This window comes from Mustela putorius, unplaced genomic scaffold, assembly GCF_011764305.1.
Source record: "Mustela putorius furo isolate JIRA1106 unplaced genomic scaffold, ASM1176430v1.1 tig00000785_pilon_pilon_pilon, whole genome shotgun sequence".
In the NCBI taxonomy this organism is placed as follows: Eukaryota; Metazoa; Chordata; class Mammalia; order Carnivora; family Mustelidae; genus Mustela; species Mustela putorius.
In genome coordinates this window covers 2,212,053-2,238,238 of record NW_025421480.1, presented here as the reverse complement: position 1 = coordinate 2,238,238, position 26,186 = coordinate 2,212,053, and the positions used below count along the sequence as shown (strand labels likewise).

Sequence of the window (26,186 nt, the reverse complement as noted above, 5' to 3'; positions counted from 1 at the left end):
GGTTGCCCTCGGCCCTGGTTCTGACACCGTCACCTGTCAGCTAGCATTTGGAGACAAAAATGAAGGATTTTGTCAAATGCAAATCTTTCTCAAAATAGAAGCTGCCCCTCCCAATACTAAAACAAACAAAAACCCCAAATCATTTGAAAGCCCATCTGAAGGTGGGCCCTGCCTTTCTCAGCCAACAGAGATGGGTACGGGGGAGCCGGGTCACGCGCCGGCCGCTCCAGGCACGTGCGAGGGATGGTAGGCCTCAGAGAATGATGCTCGTTGAGTTTTTAGTTCCCTTCATATAATATCCTTCCTCTTTTCTTCTTACTGTTACAGTGTTATCACTTCTCATTGCCTTCAGCAGTAGCTTCCTCCAGTGTGTTCTGTATTTTACTTCTAATTTGCAGGGCCCTGGAAGCCGGAGGATCCGGGTTTGGGAGTTCTCCGCGGGAAGGGAAACAAAGCCCCGGAGGAGTATTGCTTGCTTTCTGGTTGGTCACGTTTCCGAGAGCCGAGGGGGCCGAATCCACAAACTCTGGTGTGAACTAGACGTGACATCACCGACAATGCTCTTTTTGTCCTGAACCCCTCCGTTAACTTCCCAGTGTGTTAGGAACTTGTGTGTGTGTGTGTGTGTGTGTGTGGATCTGCTTTCATAGGTAGTTCCTTGGGGAGTAATTTTTATAACCAACCAAATTCAACAAGTTGTACAAATCATAACAACCTTCCTTTTTGAAAAAACTCTCCCAGTGACTGTCTCAGAACAATCCCTTTTGGAAGTACAATCATGTTGGGGAATTTTTTTCTGTACCGTAAACACTAACATGATTAAATCAAATGTCCCTTCTCAGGTATGGAGAAATGAAGATAGAAAAATTAAAGAAAACAATTACAAAATGTTAAAAAAAATCCCAACGCCACAAAAACTAGACAGTCAAGGAAAAATCAATGAGAAAGAGGTCTTGTTGATTAATGGTACAAGTATGGGCCACTTAGGTACAAACTCATAGATATTAGAGTTCCTTTTGGCCCCGCACCTGAAAGATATCCAAGAGGCTTTAGAGGAAAGGTTTCCTGGGGGTGGGGGTTAAATTCCAATTTAACCCCTTCTGCTACGCTCGGTACTAGATGGGCACTTTAAGAAAGTCTAAGTGACTTTAAGTGACTGACATACTTCAGCGGCAGAGTAACCAAACTAAGCTATCAATACCGGTCATTAAATTTGAAAAGACAAAGAAGTCCTCTTTTTGGAGCAAGTCTGCTGGCTGCTGTGACTACCTGAACTGTTTTGGCTGTTTCCTACCGGGAAGGATCCTCCCGAGTTCATTTTACTTGTGACCGTGCAGCAGCCCTGTCCTTCCGCTAGCTCCGGCTCATCTTCATTGAACGTGGCCACATTTATTTAGCTTATGTCCTGAGTCTTGCACCTGCATCATCTTCTCCTTTGCTGTGAAGTTTCTAGAAGCCGGAGGTCACGCCCACTGAACCTGTCTCCTACGTGCAGTCAGGTGCTCTGTGCTGTTTCGTTCATCCGTGAGAAGTGCTCTCCCTCCTTTAAGACTCACACTAGTGAAGTCTTCCCTTCCCTCATCTTGACGCGGCTGCTTCGGAAGCATCTCAGCATGTCTGTTACAGGCATCACGCTGAACCCTAGTTAGGGTTATAGGGTTATCTCCACTGATGAGGAATGGGCTGTGTCTTACTCATTGTCCTGTTCTTGCCGGGGGTGCTTATCGTTCGGCCACGGAACAACCGAACACGGACAACTGAATAAAGTTACTCCTAGAAGCAGAAGCAACTGCTAAGCGCTTGTGGCACTCACTGATCTTGACATTACGTTCTAACTATTACGACATCTTTAAAATATGCCCAGTTTCAGGTTAAAGTAACCCATACATGTACTCAGTCATTAAAAATCCTGAAAGATACCACCCCTTTTGGAAAAAATGAGCATCACTTCATTTTTAAGACAATAAAATGCTACTAGAAAGCACTTCAGGAAGAGCATTAAGTTGTTCGGTGTCATTTTCTTAACAAGCGGTGCTGTTTGCCAGCCTCGACACAAGGAGCACATTTAGTTTCCTGTTGGCGTTCATTTCATTGGTCTAGTTCCTGACCATTCGAAGAGTTTCCAAAGACATTCACATCATAAGACAGTTTGTTTTGGGCAAAGCAAAGTTATTTGTTTGGTACCAAATTTTCCTCAGTTGCTTCGTTTAGGGATGGGCTGCACGAAGGAACCCGTTCCGGTGAAACGGAGCGTCTCGCATCACTCAGTGTTTCCTGAAACCCAGTGTGGCGCGGGGCAGTGTGCGGGGCAGTGCGCAGCGACAGTGGCAGAGCCGCGTTTCTGCTTCCAAAGCGAAGGGGGAGCCGGTGCACGCGTCGCTGCAGGACGGGGCTCTCATCGTGTTCTGGATAATGACAATTTTTGCGAGAATCCAAAGCTCACCCGGGGTGGGTGGCGTTGAAGGCGAGAAATGGACTTTCCTGATAAGAGCGGGGAGCGCCTTACTTGCCTCCGTCTTTCAATTCTCTTCGAAGAACGGAAGAACTAAAATTTCATCTGTTCTAGAACGCTTTGGGTGAGCTGGTTCTGAGTATTCATGGTGTGAGGCCAATCTTAGGGGTTGAGAATATATATGTGTGTATATATATATAGAGAGAGAACACACAAGAGAATTCTGTAGGGCCAGTGGCTTGTGGGGTGCACCAGCCGGGCGGGAGGTGGTGGGAACGACCATCGCTCTAGTCCCTGGCTGCCAGGCAGCACGGCCCTGTTGAAAGGGCTTGCTTGCTCTTTCCGCCTCTCTCTGCCCTTATTCCTTGTCAGGGTGGGAGGCGGGACTTATGAGCCTGGTAAACGTGTGAGCCACACTGGGTCTGTGTAGCGCAGTCCGCAGTCTCCCTACTTTTCCCTGTTGACACCGAAATTTCCTGACTCCCGGTCCAGGACTCTTTCTGTTGGACAGTTACAGTAGCGTGCTCGAGGCAGCGGTTCTCACATTGGATTGTGCAACAGAATTCCCTGCCGGGCTTGTTAAAACTCAGATTGCCGGGCACCACACGGAGTTTCTAATAGGGTGAGACACTTCTAGCAAGTTCCCAGACACTGCTGATGCTGCGGGTCCTGGGACCAAGCTTTGAAAACCATTGTTCTAAGGCATAATAAGTGATTCTCATCTTGCTTTATTAGCAGCTCCATTCACTTGCCAGATACAGTACGAGCAGGAAGAGGAAGTACTGGAAAAAAAGTCTCAAGAAGAAGGAAGAAACGGTTGTAGAAGTACTTTGATACGTTTGGGAATTAGACTTAAGCATGAGTCAGATCAGTTTTAGGTTTATTTCGTAAAGACCAAGATACTGTAATATTCTTGTTAATCATCACCAGAAAAATAACTACTTGCTTAGGGAAGCTTGTACTTGCTTCTGAAAATGGCAGTTAAGTGTAGAAAGGAAGCATCTATACACACGATTCCAAATTCTCATCTCTGGAGACGGTATGACTGAAGTCCAATCTAATCAGCTAGGTAAACCCCTCCCTCCCACACCCACAAAAAAGAAAAGAAAATCCTCCAAAAAGATAGAATGATTCTAGAGGAATGATATCTGCCTACCAGGGTAGTTTTGCACAAAAAAGGATATTCAATAGGCTTCTCTTGAACTGCAAGTTCTACTTATTAAATATAATCCAGGCTTTAAAATACATCTGTCTCAAAAATTCAATTTATGCATAATTACATGTTGCATGTAATTACATGTAGGATGATGGGAGAGTCCTGCATGCCAGGTTTCTAGAGGCCACAAGGGTCTGATAGCAACTGGCCCAACTTGTTTATCTTATTGATGAAACCGGTAAAAATAAAATTTTTCTCTTAAAGAAGGGTTTTGTGTACCAAAGCACAGGAAGTAAGGTTACAGCTGGCGAATTTCTTAGAAAAACAGAAAATAGAACTAAAACAAAAACTGCTTCTGAGTTTTCTCAAATCACGCAGAGCATCTGCGCCGTGGGCTGTGCTGGTCTTGTTTTTAAAGCAGCCCCGGGCAAGAGGGTCGCCGGCGGCATTGCTGAGCTGGGCTGGGGGGCTGCCCAGCGTACGTCCCTCTCGGGAACTGGAATACCTTGTTTCTCCCCATCCTCTTGAATTACTAAGGCATGTAGGTGTAGTTTATCATCCGAGTGACATAAACTTCCTGTGAACCCAGATTATTCCTCCTCCTGCTTGTAACGTCATGGCACCTGCAGGGGGCACTGTGCCCCCCTCCCCCCACACCCCGCCCCTGGCTCGGTGTGCAAGAAGGCAGACGCCCAAGCACAGGTCAGGGGCACACCTCCGAGTGAAAGGGAAGGGCCGCTGACGGACACCGGGCCTGTCCGTCGCAGGTGCCCGCGCTGGCAGCCGTGCGGACCCAGCCTTCTGAACACAGTCGAGCTTGTGCCCAGCTGCTGCTTCTGAGCCTTTATTAACGAGACCGATTTTACTTATCTACAAGCTATGAGGCCAAGTTTTAAAAAACGCTACAGCGGTCAGGACATTGTCCACATGGAAGATAATAGTTCGTAATTTATTATTAAAACTACTATAGGCTGCCCTCCAGCATATTTTTGGCCTTTTCAGCTTTAGTAACAAAAGGAGCCAATACTGTCCAAGAACAGTTTACAGTAGATGCTGGAAAGAACACAGAACTTGGAGTCCTTTAAGTGACTCTCGTCCATTCTCTAGTACAATTCGTGCTGGCTCTAGATACTAGAGCCAGCGTTTCTTTCCCCTGTGAAAACGAACCCGTGATTTTATAACGTATGTCACCGGGAAAGTATGAACCAGTTGATAGACTCTGAAGTCAGAACAGAAGGGGAAAATGGTCCCCAACTGTTGTTCGCTGAAACAAACATCTAATATCCTGTACGAATTAGTCCCTGAGCGGAATGGTAACATAATCCCCCTCGCCACATTTTCTTTACGTAATCTTAAATACCGGACTTGGATTTCACCCCGAGGGATGGGACAGATGTGCCCATTTCTGTGGCTGCAGCTACAAGGCAGCCTGAAGGAGGGCTTGCCCACATTAACTCTGCTCAGTTGGTGATTTGTAAAAAAGAATTTTACAGTAGCATTCAGCCACGCAAGCTTCTCAGTAGACCAAAACGAGAAAGTGTCTGTGTTTAGATTGTTTCTCCAAATACACTAAATATTGGGCTAATTCCAAAATAAATTTTGATTAAGCACTGCACATCAACTCATTTTGTATTATTTCATTCCCTCAATAAGCCCTGTTCACGTGCTACGCACGGGATTAAGAGTCCGATGTACAGAGACCTGATCCCTGCCCAGGAGCTTCTACTGGCGATGGGGAAAGAGACCAGTAAACCGTGCCGACAGCGCGGAAGATGGTGTACGGGACGGTGTCTCAGCTTCGGGGGCCCCTGGAGTCTTAGCCTGGGTCGGGGGAAGGGTTAGGAGGACTTGGGAGGGTTACAAGGACTTCTAGAATATACGACAAGTTGAGGGGACTGGCAGTCCAGAAACGGGGACTAGTACGTGTGAAGGAGAGCAAGCTAGAGAAAGTCCTGTCCCTTTGAGAAACGAGCCTCGTCTGGTTCTGTATCGCACGTGTCACAGTGGTCTGTTTTGCTCTGAGTCCTGATGCATAACACGGGTAACTTACAGGCTTTGGAGTTAAGTTAAAATAGGATTCCTAAAAAGCACTGCTTTTGAGATTTTTAAAAAGGCTGTAGCCTCCGTACTACCGATCACCACCAACAGATGCGCGGGCTGAAGGGAAAGTCGGAAGGCCCGGCACAGCAGCAGAGGGTGAAGAGAAATACGAGGGGAGAAAACCGGAGAGCGAGAAAGGACGTGGCTTGCAAAGAGCTCTAGGTGCACGTGGCCCCTGAGTGACTTTGGCAGGGTCCCTTCCCGTGACCCCCCATTTCTCTCCCTTCCTCCCTCCCTGCTCTCTCTCCCTCTCTCTTTTGAGCACCCCCCAGAGAGATCTCCAAGAACTTACATGATGCAGAGACCTAGTCCCACTGGCGTTGCTGGGGCACAACTATTTCTAAGCCTCTTCGTCGTCTTCCGTCCTCCGCTGCCTGCCCCTCTCCTCATTCCCACCCCAGGCACCGGGGCAGGGGTTGGCCAGGGCCGCCATTTGGGGGAAGGAGGAGAGCTCGGGAAGGAGGTGCTAAGAGCCAGCGCCTGGGAGAGGCAAACGTCTCCTTCTGAGATGCACATTCTGTTGTCATCTCAAGTCCGCGAGAAGGAGAGAAGCAGCCAGGCTGGGGAGGAAGAAGGCAACACTTTGAATCTCTGTGGAGAACTGTCACATTCATTTCTGGCTTAGAAAGACAAAAGACTTTGTGCCCCCCTCTGTTAGAGAGCAGGGGCCTGGCAGGCAGGAGGATCCGGCCGGGGGCCTCCCCTCAGACAGGGCAAACAGGGAACTAGAAAAATTGATGGAGAAGTTCACTTTCTAAGTCCTTTTATTTTAGTGACAGCGACAGAGCACGAGGAATTTGAAGACTCAGAGAAGATTTATGTTGCACCGACGTTTCATATCACCTGACCGTGACACCTGGTCAGTTCAAAGGCCCATTTTTAAATGTCCCATGGGATACTTTTCTGGTCACTTCTGTCTGTCCAAGGGGCAGAAGTGGAGACAAAGAGCTAGCAGTTACTAATTACAACCCCAGGGATTAAAAAAGAAAAAATCCAGCAGGAGGAGCTCTAACCTGCCTTAGAGCTCAAATTTTTAAAATCACAACCGTTGAACTCAGAGGCAAACAGAGCAGTGGTTGTGCCTCGCAAGCGGCTGTGGCTGTGACCAAACACGTGACCGCGTCCCAGTAAAGGCTCCGCGCGCAGCCGGGGATGAGCTGCCGGGGCTGAAGGGCCAGCGAAGGGCCAGCATGTCCCCCTGCACGAGCCTCCTCGTCCTCACACAGCTAAGCTGGGACTGGCTCTGCGGTGCCTGCTAACACCAAAGAGGGAGCAAAAGGCCGATTTCTAGGCAAGTCTAGAAGTAAGTCTCTTCCTCTCAAAGGGTCCTACTGTTTCTACACTAGACTTCGACACTTGCTCAAACACTGCATTTAAAAATGGAATTTTTATCCGTGGTGGACGGCACTGCAAACGCTCCCCAGTGTTCCATCGCCCTCACTCGGTGGCTTGATGGGCTTCTAAAATGAGGGAAATGCTGCATTCGTAAAAATTGGTGCTAAAAGGGCAAGGAATCGTATGTCCCCTGGGCCATGTAAAGAGTCTGCAGAAGGAATTACAGCTTTCTAACACACACACGTGCACACACATACACACACACACCCCCAACTGGAGCACAAAGAATTCACTCAGGAACACTGAGAAGTAGATGAATCCAACAGTTATGGGATTTGGGGGGTGAGCCTTTCCATTCTGGACAGTGTTGTGGGAGTGGGCATATGAGATGGTCAGAATTACTTAACCTGAAGGAAACTTTCAACCAATCCCCTTTAATCTTTTGCCAATGAGAAGTCAAACTTTTTGTTTTACACCTTAATGGTATGCCCACATTTTAAATTTTTATACAAGCTTCTACAGAAACTTTAACTAGACCAATTCAGACCAAAAGTCACTAAATAAAGCTAGTCTAGACGGAAAAATCTATGAAAACCATATGTCTTTTAGGCATCTGTCTTACAAAAACTGCCATCATCCTGGAGAAATAGTTCACAAACTACGCTCTTAGGAAAACTGCTGTAATGACCACGGGGACTGTGCTTGAGAAGACAGCTTGCTTGGGGGAAGTCAAGCCAAAATGTTTACCAGTGAAAGGCTCACATTTCTACATACGTCTGTCCGTAAACATCATTGAAGGGACAAATTTATATTTGCATCACTTATATTTCCATGATCTTAGAAGGGATCAGAAAGGTTTGTTCCTCCACACGCCTACGGAATGCTAGACCAAGGGGTTTTAAAGCCCCCCTGTTCTCACTCACAGAAGACTGTTTTGGATAATGTTGTACGTGGATGAGGCCCAAGAAGCAGAACATTTTCTTCTGATTATTTCCCTGCTGGCCTGCCAGACACAGCAAGGAGCCCGGTGTCCGACACAAGTAACTATGGGAAGACCCCCCTGGATGACCGGACGGAGGGCCCCGCTGGGAGACAAGGGCAATCAGGACTAGGGTCGAAAACGAGTGCCAGGCGAATGCAGCAGAGACACGTTCTCAAACCTTGCTTTTCTGATTGAATCTTGCTCTCTGAACTGGAGACAGGGTCAGGGCTACCTTCATTATTCTGGCCACATATTTTTATATCCCAGAATGCACATTGAAGAAGTAGCATGAAATCCACAGGAAAAAGAATAGAAAAGCAAATGTTAATGATCAAAATCATAACATTTGCACTGAAAGCTGAGCAGCCTGTGGAGATTATGAGAGTATTTATAAGTCGCAAAGACTCGTTGTGACCCTCGAGGATATTTTCTTCTTGCTCAACAGGGAAGGGGGCTTTGGAAGACCATAACAAAGGCTGTTGGCACGAGTGCCCCGTTGTGTTATGCTGTCACCTCGAGAGCTGGGAATGCACAACAGAGGTCGAATGGCTACATCTGGGGAAGAGGTCCTGGGTGGGAGGGTCGAGCATAGTATAAAAGAAGGAAATCTGTACGACGTAGCCAGTCATACAGCAACGTTTTAAGCACAGGGAAAGACACTACTACAACACGTCCAGTCAAAGCTACTGTGCTTTAAAATGAGTTTTCAATATACTTATTTAATTTTCACGTCCTAAGATGGTAATGAGATAATTTAGTGTTTGAAATATTAAAGCAAATCAAGCCGTCACATCAGCATCCCTCATTACCGATTCCTAAACTGAACTATAGGGCATTTAAGTAACTCAGTCACAGTCCGCTGATGAGTCACGGGGCTTCTGTGGTCCATTAACTTCAGTCTTGCGTCTGCCAATACTACTATTGTCGAGCTGAACTGACAAGTTTGCTTTCTTTCAAATAATATGTGTTGCATGGATTTTATTTTGACTCTAGACCCAGATATGTGGAGGGAAATTACTGCAGTGGTTTCTCTAGTTAACACATTCACTAATGTTTCCTTAATTTTCCACCCCAAGAGGCAATAATTAAGGTAGATTTTGCCTCACATGAAGTTTTATTATTTTAGTTATTAAAATATTTTCCAACACTACGAAGAAGCAAAAAGAAATTCTAGTTGTTTTAAAAGTAAGTAGACATTTTCCTCAGGTTTTATAGCTTTTCCTCCCTGGATGGTGGTCGCAAGGTGGAGCCGGGTGTAGACTTTGTGGCAAAGTCCCTTGAGTGTGATACTGAGGGCAGAATTATTCGAGGGAAAAATTTCATTCACTCTTAAAACTGGCCTCAAGAAAAATCCTAATATAAACTTAAAAAAATCCACATGTACAGAATATATCACATATAAACATCAGCTTCACGGTGAAATCATTTCATTTTAGACTTTCTGAGCTGCAAAACACCTTTCTCATCTACCCTCCTAAGAGGTCTCATTCTGGGTCAATGTGATATAGATGGACCAAGATAAACGTAGATCCTGCTGCCTCGCAGAAATCAGAAACTAAAAACAGGTAATATGTACATGGTGGAGACAACTGGTGTATTTGATTGTAAAATAAAATCATTTCCCAGATCACTGGCAAAACCACCGAGGCCTTCTCATACCTCTCACTTCCTCTGGGTTCTTGAAACTGCCACAGAAGCCTGGGGTCTCCCGTGTGGCGCATCTAGTCTGTGCGTCTGTCTCTAGGCTCATGCGTCTCCCTCTCCACCAACTTCTCAGCCCTTCCACAAGGAAACCAGGCGTGGGATGGAGCTTGTGTCTAAATTTCATATTAACTTGCCCGTTTACTGGGTTTCAGTATTTACACGGCATCCTATTTTTCAGCTTTTAGGCTAATCCCAGTGGGGGAAATGTCAGCCGTGTGAAGATGTGGGACTCTCCTTGTGTCGGGGCGACCGAGGTCAAGAAGGCCCGGCCTTGCCACGGGCGGGGAGAGAAGGAGTTTTGCTATCTATCATTTTGATGGACCATTTTTTCCTGATCCTCGGAGGGAACGTGTTCTTTCTACAGTTCACGTGAGCTGATGAGTTCGGCTGGAACCCGGGAATGGACATGTCCTAGTGTGTATGGGAATCATTAAAAAAATAATCCCAGAAATTAGAGCACTTGCTATTTGTGGTTTTGCCTATCATGTGGCTCTGATGCCTGAAAAGCAGCCAAAAGGAAAGAATGGATGATGCCACGATGCGGCTTCCTGAGTACCTTGTGGTTTCAGACTTTGCCCCAGGTCGGAATTCTAGTTTTGAGCAGAGCTGCCAAGTGACCTAAACTCTCACCCAAATGCAGGTGATGTGGCGTCAGGACACCTGCGGATTCTCTCCAACCAGGGCCCTGCCAGCACCGAGGCCTCTTCCCCCGCACTTAAAAATACCGGCCAGACCAGAAGTGTGATACTCTTTTGGCAACAGCATTAAGTCAGCCACATGGACTTCATTTGGCAACTAAAGGGTGTGAATACGTGTTCAGGTTGCGAGGCTCCCCCGGACAATGGTTACAATATGTTGGCTCAAGCAAGCTAATGGATTTCAGTGTTGGGCATTTAAAAATTCTGTGTTCAAGCAGCAATCACGTTATGACGAGCTGCCAGCTCGACCCTGCTCTCCTTCCTCGTGCTGCTGGAGGGAAGCACGGAGGGCACGTTCTGAGTGAAAGATGCAGCATTTGCAATTTCATGTCTAATTTCCTGGCTGTTTATCTGCCGAAGCAACCCCAGGAAGCTCAATTTCGCTTCTAATCTTTCAGAGGAGCTGATAAGCGAGAGGGAAGGAAGCGCCCCAGCTCCTCCGAGCTACGGATCTCCGAAGTTGCTGGAAAACCTGCGGCACGAAACTCTCCGCCGGAGAAGCTTTCCCTGTAACACCCGCCTCCTCTCATGGCGAAGGAGACAAAGGGGCGGTGGCGAGAGAGGACTAGCTCGCCTGTGTCTGTCTGCTTACACTGGGCGGGCTTCCATTCTCTTAGCTTTTCCTTTCTTTTGGTGTCTTTTCCCTTTTGAGCTGACATCAACTCGTATATAGGAACATTCAGCAGATTCCAACTGGTGACAGTTTGCTGCTGCCTGGCCACAGGGAGAAGAATCTGTGTGTTTCTCACTGGTCAGTGGCTCTCGGGCCAGACTCCCACCTTGGCCGTCTTCCTGCATCAGTCGGGTGAGACCCGGGGCAGGGCTGGGTATCCTGAAGCTCAGAGAGCCTTTCCCTGCAATGGCTGAAGCTTTGCAGTTTAGAGCCCAGAGAGAACAGTGACAGAGCTATTTGCTCGCGTCTGTCACGGGACATGGAGGCAGTTGGATCTGGTTAACTCAGTGCCAGCCAGCCCTGGGCTAACAGAGGCGTGTTGTTCGGGTTCCTGGGGCCCCGCCGCCCGTCTGCAGCTCTGATGCTCGTACCCTGTCTCCTCTAGATCTTCCTTATGTTCCTTTCCCTTTGATCCTCCTTCGGCCTCGGATATTTGGAAAAGGAAGATAAGGGACACACTGAAAACAGAAAGACGATCTGAAGTCTGCCTTGACGCATGTGCAGAAGTGTGACCTCCCAAGTGTGACCTCCAGAACACTCGCAGTTCTGTCCCTGGGCCTCCCTGGAACAGACCGCCAGTCACTGTGAACTGCGGCAGGATGAAGATGTTTGTGTAAAGTAGACTCGAGTTCTCTAGACCCAAGGAGGAAACCACCAGACTAATTTTACCTTCACTTAAACCAGACTGAAACCAAGACTCAAGAATGAAAAACCTTGTCATTAACCATCCATTCACCTCAGTGAGATATTATGTTACAACCAGAATCATTGTGGAATTCGAATGATTTTGATGGGATATTTAACCAGGGGCTTAAATTAAATTGAATATTTTCTCTAGTGAACAGTCTATGGTCAAATTTCTGTTTTCATTAAATTATATGAAGCGTCATATTCTCAACTCATGTTGAACCTGCAACACATCACTAATTACATCTGGGATTTCAGTAACAAATGTTGTGACACAGCGGCCTCATGAAATGCCTAAAATGCTAAGAATCGGAACACCTCAAAGTTGTTTCCATTCTTGGCATTTAGACTTAAAAAAAAGAAAAAGAAAAAAAAAACTTTGCTTGACTTTTAAATCAGTTGCTAAAAATAAAAACTGTTTCCCTGAAAAATCAGAATACCTAATCACAAATTTGTTTTTTAAAGGGGAAGGACAGCAAGGAAAAAAAAAAAAAAACCTCATGGCCGAAATCAGAAGTCACAAGATGCATTCATCATGTGCCCAAATGACACTCAGTTGCTACAGGAAGTCACATGCTTAATGGGCTCTTGAGGGAGTAAGTCAGGACGTTTCCAGGACATGATTTCAGGAGAATCAGACACACAGGCTAGTCACAAAAGTCGCTTAGTTGTCCGTGTACCCTGAACCCATGACTTCAAGACTCAGCAGCTTCATGCTTCACGGCACCGACCCTTCATGTGAGGGACACAAAGACACACTTATAAGAATCGTGGGTTTGTCCTTACTCAAAATTTGGGGGACTGGCTGAAAAACAAAACAAAACAAGGAGACCTTATCCCTCAGTGAAAGGGATTCTGCGTTACTGTCAACTAGAGCAACATACAAAATATGACAGAGCACAGCAGTGTATCGGGGCAAACATCTCAAACAAGATCCCACTGTAAAGAGAACCAAATGGCTTTTACCTCCTTAAAGAGACCCCGAGTGCACCAGCCACCTTTCCCACAGAGGGATGTCTGAGCCTCTCGCCACGTCGGGTCCGCAGGAAACAGCTGGGAGCGCGGGGCTGCGAGGAGATTCCCCGGTGCCACGGCTCGTCGGGGGCAGTGTACGGCTGGGGCGGGCATCCGTGGGAACCTGTGAGAGTCTCCAGGACGCTCCGGGCTGCCTGAGCCGTGAGGGATGGAAGCTTCGCCACGGGGTCACCAGAGAGGCTTTCCGTGGAGCATTTCTTGGTTTCCATCTTGTGTTTCTGTCATGTGCATGGCTGGAGTAAAGGCCAAATCCCAGCCTGTGATTCAGTTTTGCCATTTTTAGAAGACACCGTCAGACTTGGTGACAAGGGTGGTTAAAAAAAGTGCTTCAGGTTTTCAGTATGTATTTTTTTTTACAGTAGAGGACTGAGTGATGAGGTAAATGAAGTCTGCGTTTCGTTGGATAGAGACCCTTCCACCCTTATCCCCTCCTGACTGTTGCAAAATAGCTTAGTCCAAGGAAAGGGGAGAAGACAAATGAGTCAAATAATGTCAGAATCGGCTGCTGCCAGGAAAAACACACGCTGATTCAGTTAATTTGTTCTGTTAATGTCAAAGGCTGTGATTCCCAATTAGCTAATTTTAAGAAGCTGTAACCGAAAATAGCTACATCAGCCCTAAAGTTAATATTTGATGAAGATTAGGATCTTCAAGTGAGACCGGGGCCCCCAGCGAGGTGGTGGTATCTGTTTAAGATCAGCTGGCCAGACGGGAACGCAGCCGGCGGGGGGCTTCACGCCGGCGGGGGGCTTCACGCCGGCCTTAGCCCTTCGGAGAAGCTGAGTGGGGCGAGAGGGGAGGGGGCGAGCCAAAGACTCTGGCAACAGAAAATGTTCCCCGAGCAGATTCGCGTACACTCCACGCGCTAACGACAGAAGCATTCCTATTGGGGAGACTCTTCGGGATAGAGATGCTCCCCAGCTCAGGTGGAACCAATTAGAGCAGGCATGTCGTGGTCAGCATTTCCAGCTCCCTCGCTGGAAGGCTCCATGTGCAGAAACCACCACGGCCTGAGCAGCTGAGAAAAGCTGGGCCAAAAGTGACTCCACCCGCCCCTCTCCTTCCTCTTCCTTTACATTGGAATGGAAAGATGTAATAATAAAATTACATTTTTTTAAAAAAACCCAGAATGCTCCTGGTTTCCGTCCAGTTGCAAGTGTTTTCATTGTATCTGAATAGGGTTAAAGGGAAGGTATACATGCTCCGAAATGTCAAAATCATCATTTGCTAATGAAGTCGCAAATTATCCGGAAGAAAATTATGTACAGGCACATGCCAAACAGCAGAATATTTTGCCTCTAAAAGTTCAGTTATTGCCTTTGTAATATTAAAGCCCAACAGGGAGTCAGCGGGACAGGGCTTGTTCTGTCCTGTCACCTTACGAGTTTCTGGTTTCAGATAAAAGAGGAGAAAGGGCCCTTAAGAAAGTAAAGACATGGGGGAAAAAAAAATCAAACTTCCTTCTCGGAAAGCTATGGGTTGTTTTCCTGGAGATGATGGATAATGGCATTTTGACTTTTTTTTTAGTTTTTAATAGAGAAAATGGAGGCAAATCACAGGGGGAAAAGAGAATATTTAAACAAACAGGACAAGGTGAAGTTTCAACAAGACCTTCCCTCCGTTTTTCTTTTTCCATCTTTGCTTCTCTTTTTCTTTCCTTCCTTCTCTTGCTTTTTCTTTTTTTTTTTTTTTCTTTCTTTCTTTTTTTTTTTTGAAATCTTAAACCCCATTTCTGGCTTGCATTTGGTAGGATTCCTGCTCTGGCTTTTATTAAAAACAGACTTTATGTGGTCAGAATTCTTCATCTAAAGCTAAACTTTAATAGGCATAAGGATCCTGACAGCGTCTCTCTCGGTCTCTCTCAGGTGACGCCCCCCAGCCCCCCAGAGGGGTTTCCCTCCCATCGCGCTGAACTGGCACTGAAACTTGAAGGCTCAGCACAAAAACCAACTTCCCTCTTGTACTCTGAAGTCTCATTTCTGTTTTACATTTGACACTCTTTGCAAGGCCACGGCAAGTTAGGTCTGGCTCCAAGTGGAGAATATTCTCGAAATTCTGAATCACGTAACCGGTGTCCAACACAGACGCCTTAAGCCTGGCGGTTGCGCTTCTCTAGGGTGAGCCCCCGGTTCCCGGGCTGCCCGCTCGCCTCCGAGCGTGAGCTCGGAAATACCAAGGGCGACTCCGTCCCGCTTACCCAACCAGCTTCGCATTCAGCGGTGGCTCCGGGGGTACAGACAAGCCAGCTTAACCCAAACCAAGAGGCGAAGCCGCCAAGCGAGCAAAGACATGCACGTCCATTCCCGGGAGCAGCACCCCAGGTTCCTCGGGTTCCTTCTCGTAGCGAAACAGACGGAGGAGCGGATCTCAAGGCTCCTGGGCGGGACCCCAGGCCGCCCACTCTCCTGCCCTCCCGCGTGGCCTCCAGACCCTCCTGGCACGACGGCAGGCCCGGTCCCAGCCAGCCCGAGGCTTCCCGAGGCGACAAGCTGATCGTGCGGCGCCGAGGCTCGACACCGACGTTTCTTTCTCTCGTGGAAGGGAAGCTCTCCGCAGCGTCGCGGCGCAGCGGTTCCCAAGCGGAAGGAGGTTGCTCAGCCCGCGCCCCCCGCCCCCGCACTGGCGACGTCGGGACACCGTCGGGCGTCCCGACTGGGGGTGTGACTGGCTCCGGCGGCCACAGGCCCCGGCTGCTAAGCGCACTACAGCGCGAGGCCGGCTCCCCACGACAGAGCTGGCGGAGGGCCAGGCTTAGGAGCCGGGGACTGCGGTCGGGGCACGTGGTCTGGGTGCGGGGGACTGAAGCCCACTCCACTAGGGTCCGGCTGGGCAGCCTCGGGCGAGCGGTCTGCACCTCTGGGCCTCCCCCGTCAAATGCACGATCCCCGTCCTTCCGGGTCGTGGCAGCAGGACGCGGCCGCGGCCGGACAGCACCCAGGCCGCCGCCTCGCGTGCCCCGAGGGCACCAGAGCAGCAGCCCTTGCTCTGACCGTCACCCCTAGACATCTAGGTCCGCTTCAGGTAATCTGCAAGCGGAACCTCACTTTCCAGGGACAAAAACTCCGAACTGAGAGCACAGACACCCGTCTGGTCAGGACCGAAGTGACGACAGCCCTAGCAGCCCCGGGGCCATGAGGCTGTCGGGCCCGGCCCCGGCGACGGGCCACCGTCCGGTCCCGTCCCAGGCGGGAGCCCCGCGCGCCGAGTCGGACGAGCCGGGCAAGGTCCGTCTGCGGCGAACCGGGCCTCCCGCTCCTCCTGCCCTGCTCGCCCTCCGCCGCCGCCCTGCGGGGCCCGTCTCAGACGCCCCTTCCCTGCGGCGCCCCGACAGCCCCGAGCGCAGGCCCCGGCGGCAGCGCGAGGGGACGCAGGGTCACGAGTGCGGGAGTCCCTCGTCCTCCGTGGTCCCAGCGCAGCGAGGTTTTCCTTCGTAAGCCCGATACTCGGATCGTCCGAGCGGGATTTTCTAAAAAACTTAAATTTCTGTACCAGCTAGTTTCCTTTCCTTTTAGAATTTCCGGTGCGGAGACAAAACCTCCTAAATCCGTCTATTCTCAAATCTCTACGCGCGCATCGTCCGTCCCGGACTGGGGACGTCGGAGGGCGCGGGCGGCTTCGGCCGCGGTCTGCGCCCTGGTCTGCGTCCCGCCCCGCTCCGCCCCGAGTCCGCTTCCGCTTCCGCTTCCGGCTCGCACGTGCCGGGCCACCTGGCGGCGGGCGTGGCGCCTGCGGTGCAGGGGCGCACGGCTGCCGTCCCCGCGGCGAGGCGGGGCTCTGGCCCCCGCGCAGGCGACACCTCAGCCCAGGCCTCCCACCACCCGCGGTGTGGCCTGCGCTGACCCGCCCCGGCTCCGCGGGGTCACGCGGGCGGCCGCGCAGACTCCGCACTCCCTGGCCCCGCTGACTTTGTGCCGGTTGACACAGGAGGGTCTGGACCACGTCCCGGTTTTTAATCGTGTCCCAGGCCCCGCGGTTTCCCACGACACGCGCCGCCCGGGCGACAACCGCACAGGCACGCGGTGGTGTCTCTGCGGGTTTCTTTCCCAGATAAGCTCCGTCTGTTTCGCTCGAGAGAGACCCCGAGAGACCCCACGCGGCGGCCGGCAGGACACTCACCTGGGGACGCTGGGCGGGGCCCTCGTGGGCCGGGAGGGCACCTGCGGGGGGGCGCCCCCGAACCAGTCGCCGCCGCCGCTGCCGGGGAAGGGGGGCAGCGGGCCGGGCCTGAAGGGCACCGGGGGCGCCCCCGAGTGGGGTCCGGGGGAGGGCACGGCGGGCGCGGGCCCCCGGCCGGATGCAGGCCGGGCGAGCGGAGCGCCGGGCGTCGGCCGCCTCTGGGTGGTGGGGCTCGGAGGGGGGGACCTGCGGACAGAGCAGGGCAGTGTCGGTCCAGCGCGTCCGCGGACGGATGTTGCCTGACTTCCGGGCTGCTCCGCACAAATCCTCCCTTTTGGGGGGCACTTGGGGTCCGTGTCAGGAACGTTGGAAAGTGTAAGGGGGGCCGTGCCTGACTGGGCTCCTCACCTCCAGGCGGGGGGTGTGAGCCCCAGCGTGGGTTAGAGATTACTGAAATGAATTTTTTTTCATTTAAACCTTTCAAAAAGGTATAGAGGGTAAATGGTGAGAAGGAAGTTCCCCTCCCCCGACGCTCCACGCTGTGGAGACAGCCAGTGGTGGTTTCGGGCGCGTCCCGCCCGCTGTGCTGTCTGCGCTATTCCCGCTGCAGAACACGCTCCACAGCATGTACTTTTATTTTGTGGGTGCCTCTTACAGTACAACGTTCTACGACTTCCTCTTTTAGAGCCTCCCATGAACTCGACCCTTCGTTTCAGTATAGAGCGGGCCTCGCCGTTCTGAGGCCCGCGTCAGGCCACGGGAAGGACGTGTGGGGCTCGTTTCCGAAGGGACCGCCGGACCTGCCCTTCCGCTCCCGGACGCAAACCCCTGTTCTCCTCTGCACTCCTCAGGCTCAGGGCGGCTTAGGGAAGCTCACTCAGCAAACGGTACTGGACGAGCCCGGCAGGCCTCGGGGGGCCGGGGCGTTTTCCTACCTGCGGGAGTGCTGTATCCAGGAGTCATCCACGGGGGGCGGCGCGGGGGTGAACGTGGTGGCCGTGTTGATGTCGCCGATGATCCCAAGGGCTTCCTTCAGCGCTTGGTACATGCGAAGCATCTCGTCCCGGCGCTGAGCCTGCTCCGCGGACTCCTCCATCAGCGTGTTCTGGTCCTCGGAGGAGTACAGCTGGGCCAGGAGCTCGGAGTTTATGAAATCTTTAACCTGCCGGGTCACCACAGAAAGTAAGAACGGGAACACGGGAGCGGTCGGATGGCATCAACCGGCTCGGGGCCTGCGGACCAGGTCCTCAGCGTCCCCTCGGGGAAAAGGTATGTGACACACAAGATGGACGCGGTGTCCACGTCTGTTTACACTTATCTTCTCACTTCCTCCCTCCCCGTCCTGGGCACCAGCGCAGGAGCGCTCTTGCCCTGCCTCATGGTCGTGGACGGAAAGAAACCTTGATTAGCTGGAAGAGGACTAAACCCTGCCGTCCCCAGCACAGGGCCTGCTGGCTCCGCCGGCATTTCCTCATTGCTGTCTGAGGCTGCTTGGCCCGGAGATGAGGGCAGGTACCTCCACATAAGCAGCACTATTTTCAGCAGAAAACAAGGATTTAAAGAAACCTAGGTAATAGCCAAGTTATCCAACCCTTGGTATTCCCAATTGTTTACCTCGCTTTTACCAAAATCACTGGAATACTATTAAGATCCTGGGTTTCAAGGTCAACTCAAAAGTGGAATGAGCACCCATAAGTGAATTTTATTAAATACAGAAACTTAGATAATCATGCAAGTTGATTTACAACACCGCCCCCAAAACAGGAGGGATATACTCTCAACTTTCTAGACATTTACAATGGAACTACTTAACAGTAATGAGGACTCACAGGAGTTTCCAAAGTTAACAGATACATGAAAACAGACGGAAGTAGGAACAAGGTGTAGGAGTCTTCGGGGAGGGGCGGTCTGTAGCAGGATGAGGAGGGAGAGGATTCACACACTGCACAGCACGGAGGGAGGAAGTCCCAGCCACTGTATCTCATCAAATCGAAGATACCAGGAATTTTAATCCGCACCATTTTATGAGCCACCAAACAAGAGAAAACAGCATGAATTAAACTGTGACAGAATGCCAAGATGCCATAGAGTGTGACAGGCATCTTCATGGCAGAACAAGTGAACGTGGGAATCAATGAAAGACGGTGTGTCCCACGCACATTCGCAAGTTATCGGACTGGATTCTCACCACGTCCGTATGCAATCTGTTACGATCCCGGTTTTACAGAGGAAGAAACTGAAGTTCAGACTGTTCAGTAACTTGCCCAAAGTCACATAGCATTAAGGTGAACCCCAAGTCTTTGGGCTCAAGGTCTAGTGCTCCTTCCATTACCTCCTTACCCGACTTTGAGCGCTCAGCAAAGACATGCTTGTGTCTGAGCATCATGACTGTGGAGTGGTATTCCAAGAATGCTGGTTAACTTAGCCTACAAAAATAAACCAACTTGGAATTTCAGTTTCTCTGTTAAATGAGACTCATACTTATCTAGAGCCACTGGCTCTTTTTAAGAAAGACCAAAGGCCAGCATATTTAATTGTCACAAATTCAGGCAGACAGCAGCACAGCTGTGAGAGGCTGGGTTGTAGTGAACTATGTAACCAAGAGATGACAAGACTCGAAAACACATAGCTTTATTATTTGTTAAAGGTATCCCACTAAGTGAATAATTCTACTGATCAGGAAATTCAGCTAAATCACAGCTTCACTGTGGTGTAATAAGTATTCTCTCCACATTGTGCAAACCAAGAGTGATTCAAATGTGGAAGTAATCTAGAAGACAAGACATATCTGGGCAATTGTCTAGTAGGGTAGAAGGTTTGTGTGTGATAGCTGCGGAAGGTAAGTTTGGCCAGGTAACTGAGGCCAGATGTGAAAGCCTCGAATGCCAAGGAAAACTGTTTGAACTTCAGCCACTTGGCAGTGGGAAGCCATGGACTTTTAAGGAAGTAAGTGAAACGATAAAAGAGAGTTTTAGGAAAAGTAATCTGTCTGTGATTGGAAAAGAATTTGCAGGGGTGGTAGCAGAGAGAAAGAAATCTGATGGAAGACCACTTGAGCTCATTTCTGAGTTGGTGGGGCCTTCATCTGGTGAGGCTGCAGCGGAACAGAGAAGAGGCACACAGACCAGTTACCCTGGAGAGGAAACCCAGGTGGGCGCCAGGTGAGGTTTTGATGTGAAAACCAGGTGAGGTTTTGATGTGAAAAGGCAGGAGCAAAAGGAACAAGGACACTTTAGGCCTGGAGGGCAGTGAGTCAGGGCCCAGAAAATCAAGTCGGGAAGGAAAGTCAAAGACAGTAAATTTGGCTTAAGGATTATTTCACCTCCCCCGCACTCCCCCCCCCCTTTTTTTTTTAGATTTAGTCACTTTTAAAACACACTTGCAGGTATCCAAGGAGTCAGGGACATTCGCGCAGATCCTCCACCGCTGGGCGTGTGCCTGCACGCAGATAGATGATGCAACGCGAAACTCCAAACCAGACAGTTTTCCTGGCACTGAACAGCAGTTGGGCTAAGCTAGCTTGAAGCTCTACATTGAGCTGGAGTATCACTTAGAATCTATTAAACACAATTTTAAAAGAAGGCCCTCCAAGAATAGATTTAAAGCAGATCTGAATGAAGAAGCGACTGTCAAACCAAGCACGAAATATAATCATAAAGGCTTGTTTCAGCATTCTGATTAAAGTTCTGCCTTGAATCAACTCTTGCACATCAGCCCACGACACACTAGAACTCGCCTACCATCCCGAAGATTTGGCAACGTTCTGACTTCATAGGAGGATCGCTACCAGCGCGGGGGAAAGCGGCAGGACGGCACAGTGGACAAGGGCGCTCGCTCTGCCATCAGACGGCTCTGCATCTGAGTCCAAGCGCCCGCACTTAACCGTTCTTGAGCGGGCAACCACCTCTTCCCGTCTCAGGCTCCTGATCTGTAAAATGGGACCAGCAGTAGCGGCTGTCTCCAGCCGCTGTGAGGATTGAGTGCTAGAATGATTATAAATTGCTTCACGCAAGGCCTAGCATCTCGTTAGCCCTCTGCAAGCCGAAGCTGTTCTTTCGAAAGCGCGGGGATGAAACTGGCCTGAGCTGCTTCGAGGGAGAAGAACAAATAGAAAGCCATCGCAGTTGTACAGGCGTCGGGAGAGCAGTTCAATACAGAGCGGGGGTTAATGTTTTATTCAGACTCTTCTCCTTCTCACCTCGCCTTGGGGGGGGGGGGGGGGGGGAGTCAGGGAGTTTCCAGGCACTTCAGGGACTTTCTGGTGCAAATACGTAAATCAAGGATCCTGCAAGACCAACAGTCGAGGCCTTGGAGGTGATGGCGTTTAGAATATACCTCACAGGACACGACATAAACGAATTATACTTGGATGCGAGACTTGAAATAATATTTATGCTTTTAATTATAACACCTTATAACCTACACATCTTGGTGTGGTTCACGAAAAACTTCTCATACATAGAACCTCATTCCAGCTCAGACTCTACAGGCTGGATAAACAGGCATGACCGCACCATGTCGTGCTGCTCAGTGTAGAGGAATGTGAGGTCATTAAAAGCGTTCCGCATGTTTTCCTCTCTTCCTTACTTTAACTCTTCTCTAGCAACCTGCAGTGCTTCTGGATCTGAAGCCTTCTTTGTCTTCATAATTAAGACCATTTTAAAGCCTTCACAAAGAGAAGGGACATTCCTCAAGTTTTCACACAATTCTGTTACTAAGGAGACCGATGCCTTAAAGTGGCTGTTTCTAGACTGGAGGGCAACACTGGGCTCGCTCGCACTCACATGAACACATGTGTACAAAAATGTGGCTGAGCAGTTTAAATTGGCCTCGTTTGGGAAAGGGGCTTGGTTAGAAGCTTGTGATTCTCTGAGATTCACAATTCTTTCATGTCTGCTCTTGCGTCCTGTCCACTTCTCAGGGACTTGTTTCTGCTATAGGACGGTGATGTTTCCCTTCTAGAAAAAGTGACGTCCTTTGCCTCACACACTTAATATCAAACCAGAGAAGTTAGACATCAAACAGCACCCACCATATGACTGCGGAGTTCAAGATCAGTCGGAGCTGACGCAAGCTGTGCTGCAAGAAACCAGAAGGGGTTCCCTTGCTGGGGACTGACGGGCGTGGGGAGGCCGAGGGGCGGGGAAGGGGGAGGGTGGCAGGCTTCTGGATCCTGGTCCCAATCTGTTTCTTGAGCAGATGCTGAATTCTTGACCCGAGGAAAGAAATCAGTGCTCTGGTATTTAAGCCACACTTTCCCCTCAAATAATGAACATTTGAAATAACCCTCGACTTCAAACACATAAAAGTTACAGTGAGTTTTGAAACTAGAGCACATGTTACTAATTTTCCAGCAGAGTACCACCGGCCAAGGAGAGTCAACGTGGAGCTCCGGGGGTCCAGGGGTGCAGGGGTCCGGGGGTGGAGGGGTCCAGCGGCAGGGCGCACTCCAAGTGTGAAATGCCTCCGGGCTTCATATCGGATTCTTAGAAATTTCATAAAAACTTTACGTTCTATTTTGTATTACCTGGACTTGTTTGAATTACTAGTTAAGATTTAAAACCTTGTTTCTCATATTCAAACAAACCCTAATTAAATCTTTGCCTAAATGAGCCTTCTGGGAAGACACACAGGCCCGTGCTCTGGGCAGAGCAGCCCCGAGTCTGAGGGGGCTGCGCTCACCCACCGTGCCCCATGCGCCACCTGACCCAGGATGACAAGATCTGGGTTTTCCTCTGGATTCTGCCAGCCCCGGCTGTGTGACGCCGGGCGAGTCACGTAACCTCTTGGAGCCTCCGTTCCTTCATTTAGAATCTGGGCGAAGGCATGCATGCCTCGGGGATGGCTGTCCAGGGCGAGCCACCATGGACCCCTGAGCCGCTGTGCCCTGCAGACGTGCACAGTAAAGCTGGGGTCCCTCTCCCGATCTGGCACAGAGAATCTTCTGGGGTGGGGGCAATGGGGGGGGGGCTGCAGACTGTGCTCACCCTGGGGGCGAGGCGGGTGTGAACGTGCAAGTCCTGGACAGAGCCCCGCCGCGTCAACGGCAGCACGCCCAAGGGACCGGCTGTCACAAACGTGCCGTCTCTGTGGCCACAAACGTGCCGTCCCTCTGTGCCGCTGCTACCCGCGAGCTTAAGCACTCCAGCAGCTGTGGCGCTTCGGCAGACAAAGGCTTACAGTATGTCTGAGTGAGGCATTTACTGCTGGCCTTAAACTTCTTAAATAATTCCATATGGAGGCCTGCGTGGCAGAAAGTTTCACGTAAACTTTCAAAGGAAACTACCCCCCAAATTCTGAACTTTACCAAAGTTGGCTGAAACAGACTCTTTTTCAGAAGGCAGGGGCAGCCAGGCCCATTTCCAAGAGGAAAGGCCCCGGGGCGGCCTTCCACGGTGACTTGTCCACCGACTGAGGACCGACGAGGACCCCGTGCCAGGCGCTCGGGGGTGCCGGACACCAGCGCCCGCCCAGAGCCGTCGCTGGAGCAGCAGGTTCCGGGCTGGGATTCCGAGCGAGGAGCCGCGCTTGTTCCATTCGTGACTCTGCGATGAATTCTCCACCTTGAAGATCTTAACATCAAACATGCCATCGACATGTTTGCAAGACACGGGGCTGGGGGTTCCCGCGCGGCGGGTCCTCGTGCTCCACGCGGCCCTCCTGGAGCAGACACGAGGGGCTCAGACGTTCTGTCCAATAAGGTGCCCTGAGCATGCGGCCTTTAGGGGAGCAGGTGGTACTTCTACGTGCATGTCATTGTCGCATCTTTACGTGTCCATGTCTCGTAAAAGAAAGCAGACAAAACGATACTCCATGGAACGTGGTCATCTGAGACATGTGGAAGTTTTTTCTGACAGATACAGAAAGTTCATTTCAAAACAACGATAACCATCACTTGGTGGGAAGCCAGCATTACGTGATGGCTCTGTTTTCCCCATTCCTATGAGTCCTGATGTCGAGGTCTTCTTTCTCATTCTTGTCGTGCCAAGGTCTCTCTCAAGACAGCCTGCAGAGCCCCACGGCCACGGAGAGTCCCCGGCGGTGGGGGCTCAGCCTCTCCCTTCAAGCCGACGCACACACTGGTGGGGGAGAGGCCCCTACCCCCAGATCTCTCTGGGTAGGTGTGTGTGCGGGTTTCTTGAGAAGGTGAAAGTATGATGGAGGGTCTTTTTTTCTTTTTCCTTTTAACTAATTAGTGTCAGGCGACTCCTCCCACGACAGACAGTAAGTGCTGGTTTGGGCTGATGATTTACTATGGTGCAGAGCAGCGCCGTGTTGAACGGGTGACCGCAATAACAACTGGCGATAAAACAGCGAGAAGAGGAATGATGCTTAATCAGGAAAATGTCTAAATAAGGAAGTGCCTGGATATACCACAGCAAAACAACCGGAACCCATTTAAGCAAAATTAGGAGGGTAATTTTAAAAATACACAGACTATTTGTTTAGTCCTCCGTATTTTTCAAAATGGCACAGAGCCACATTTATTCCGTGCTCTGACCATTCAGCGAGGCGGTGCAGTGTTCTGTTCTGATCATAAGAACATGACTGACTTCCACTCAGAGGGGCCAGATAATTTGTTTCAGGTCACACAGCAGGCCGTGGACTAAGCTGAAGAACAGAATTCGTGGTTTCCGAACTTCCAGTAGATTGCTTCCTTACTGCTGATACCTCAAAGCATCCCGACAACCTTGTTTGATTATGTAAAAACGTGCAATCCAGTGCAGGGATTACAAACCACGGGATTAAAATCCTTGCAGGATTAAAAACCACAGTGCTTAGAGCTTCAAGAACGGTTTTCTTCAAGGGTTTCTTCCTGGAAACCTTTCTTCAAGGAATGAACACCCCTTGAACCGCAAATACAATGTCAAGTTTGCAAACACAGTTTTGAAAGAAATCCTGAAATATGAGTAAAGGTTCTTTCCAGTTCGGAAATAAGCAGGCAGCCACATTGGTTTCTTACCCATATATTCTTCATAGAAATCCCGTATATACCACCTTCTGAAATAAATCCCTAAGTCAGGTACCTTTTCCATGATTCGTATTTTACTTATGGAGGAAACGGAGGCAAAGAAGTGAACAGGTTTGTCCTGAGGTCAACAGACTCTAGAGCAGAACCAGGCGAGAGCAGAGGTCTCTCCCGGATTCCGGCGTGTCCGGGACGTTTGTGCGCTCATCTGTGTGTGCTACAAGCAAGTGCTCATAATGTATCATTGACGTAAATAAAAAGGCGTCCCGAGACGACAGCTAGACCAAAAATGTTGCTGTCTCCTTTTCAGGAGTCAGAAGAGCCAGTTATACAACACCGCATTATGGCCTCTTATCTAAAAGTTTCTCAAATAACTTGATATTATTTGCACTTTAATACAGTAGCTGCCAAAAGACCCCAACCAGATCCTGTAACTTAAGAATCCTGCCCTGACTACTGTAAAGGAACCACGAGGACGGCGGGATTCCACATGCTCCCGATCCACTGAGGGCTCGTCTGAGGCCTGAAGATGTGCGGCATCACACCCCAACCGCAGACAAGAGGTGTGGTCTGACTCTGGATCCAAGGGGAGAGGGCGAAAAGCCGTTTCACAGGTTAAAATAGCATTCCATGGCTTTTAGAAGGTGAAAATAATCAAATCAACATATTTTCTATATGTTTGTGTGTAGAAAAGAATAAATATTTTTGGCTTTGAATCTCAAAGTCTAGGAGCCAGGCATCTGATTTTATTGCCGGCTTTGCAATGAACTCGCACCGTGACCACAGCTCAGCATTTCTACTCCACTTCCCTGGGAGCAAAGGTGACAGGGAACCCCACAGAGCAGACAGGCAACAGGGAACTCCACAGTTCTGTGCCTATAAGCCCCATGTTGGGTTTCCAAAATTTTCTTTCCCTGGTCAGTCACTGACCACTAGTAATAGAAAATGAGGAACCTGGGCCGCGGGTATTTCAGCCACCCAGACGATACCACAAAGAAACTGACGGGAATATGAGCACTTTCCGCACTGAGACGGGTCAGAGGTTCAAGTGAGACAGCGGATTGTCACTTACATTATTGATCATAAGGTGCATGATTGTTTTTGGAATTAGGTCTCGGATGCATTTGTTGATGATGGACATGTAGGAGTCCACGAGGTTGCGGATGGTCTCCACCTGTCTCTCCAACTGCGGGTCCATGGAGAAGTTCTCTGCTTGGCCGTTCTCATCACTTTCAGTCTAACGGAAAGGAAAGAACACACGGGTTATTTCACGTTCCTT

General features: G+C 49.9%; 1 protein-coding gene across 5 annotated transcripts in view; it reads right to left on the bottom strand.

Moving 5' to 3' along the window:
- Positions 1–26,186, bottom strand: part of DNM3 (dynamin 3) — a 546,523-nt gene that overhangs the window by 9,751 nt on the left and 510,586 nt on the right. For all 5 annotated transcript variants that reach the window (XM_045084619.1, XM_045084617.1, XM_045084615.1 and 2 more), the window contains 3 exons: positions 25,980–26,144; positions 17,874–18,100; positions 16,939–17,184 (listed from right to left, as the gene is read on the bottom strand). In XM_045084619.1, the coding sequence (XP_044940554.1) occupies positions 16,939–17,184; positions 17,874–18,100; positions 25,980–26,144 (638 nt within the window). The remainder of the gene's footprint in view (positions 1–16,938; positions 17,185–17,873; positions 18,101–25,979; positions 26,145–26,186) is intronic.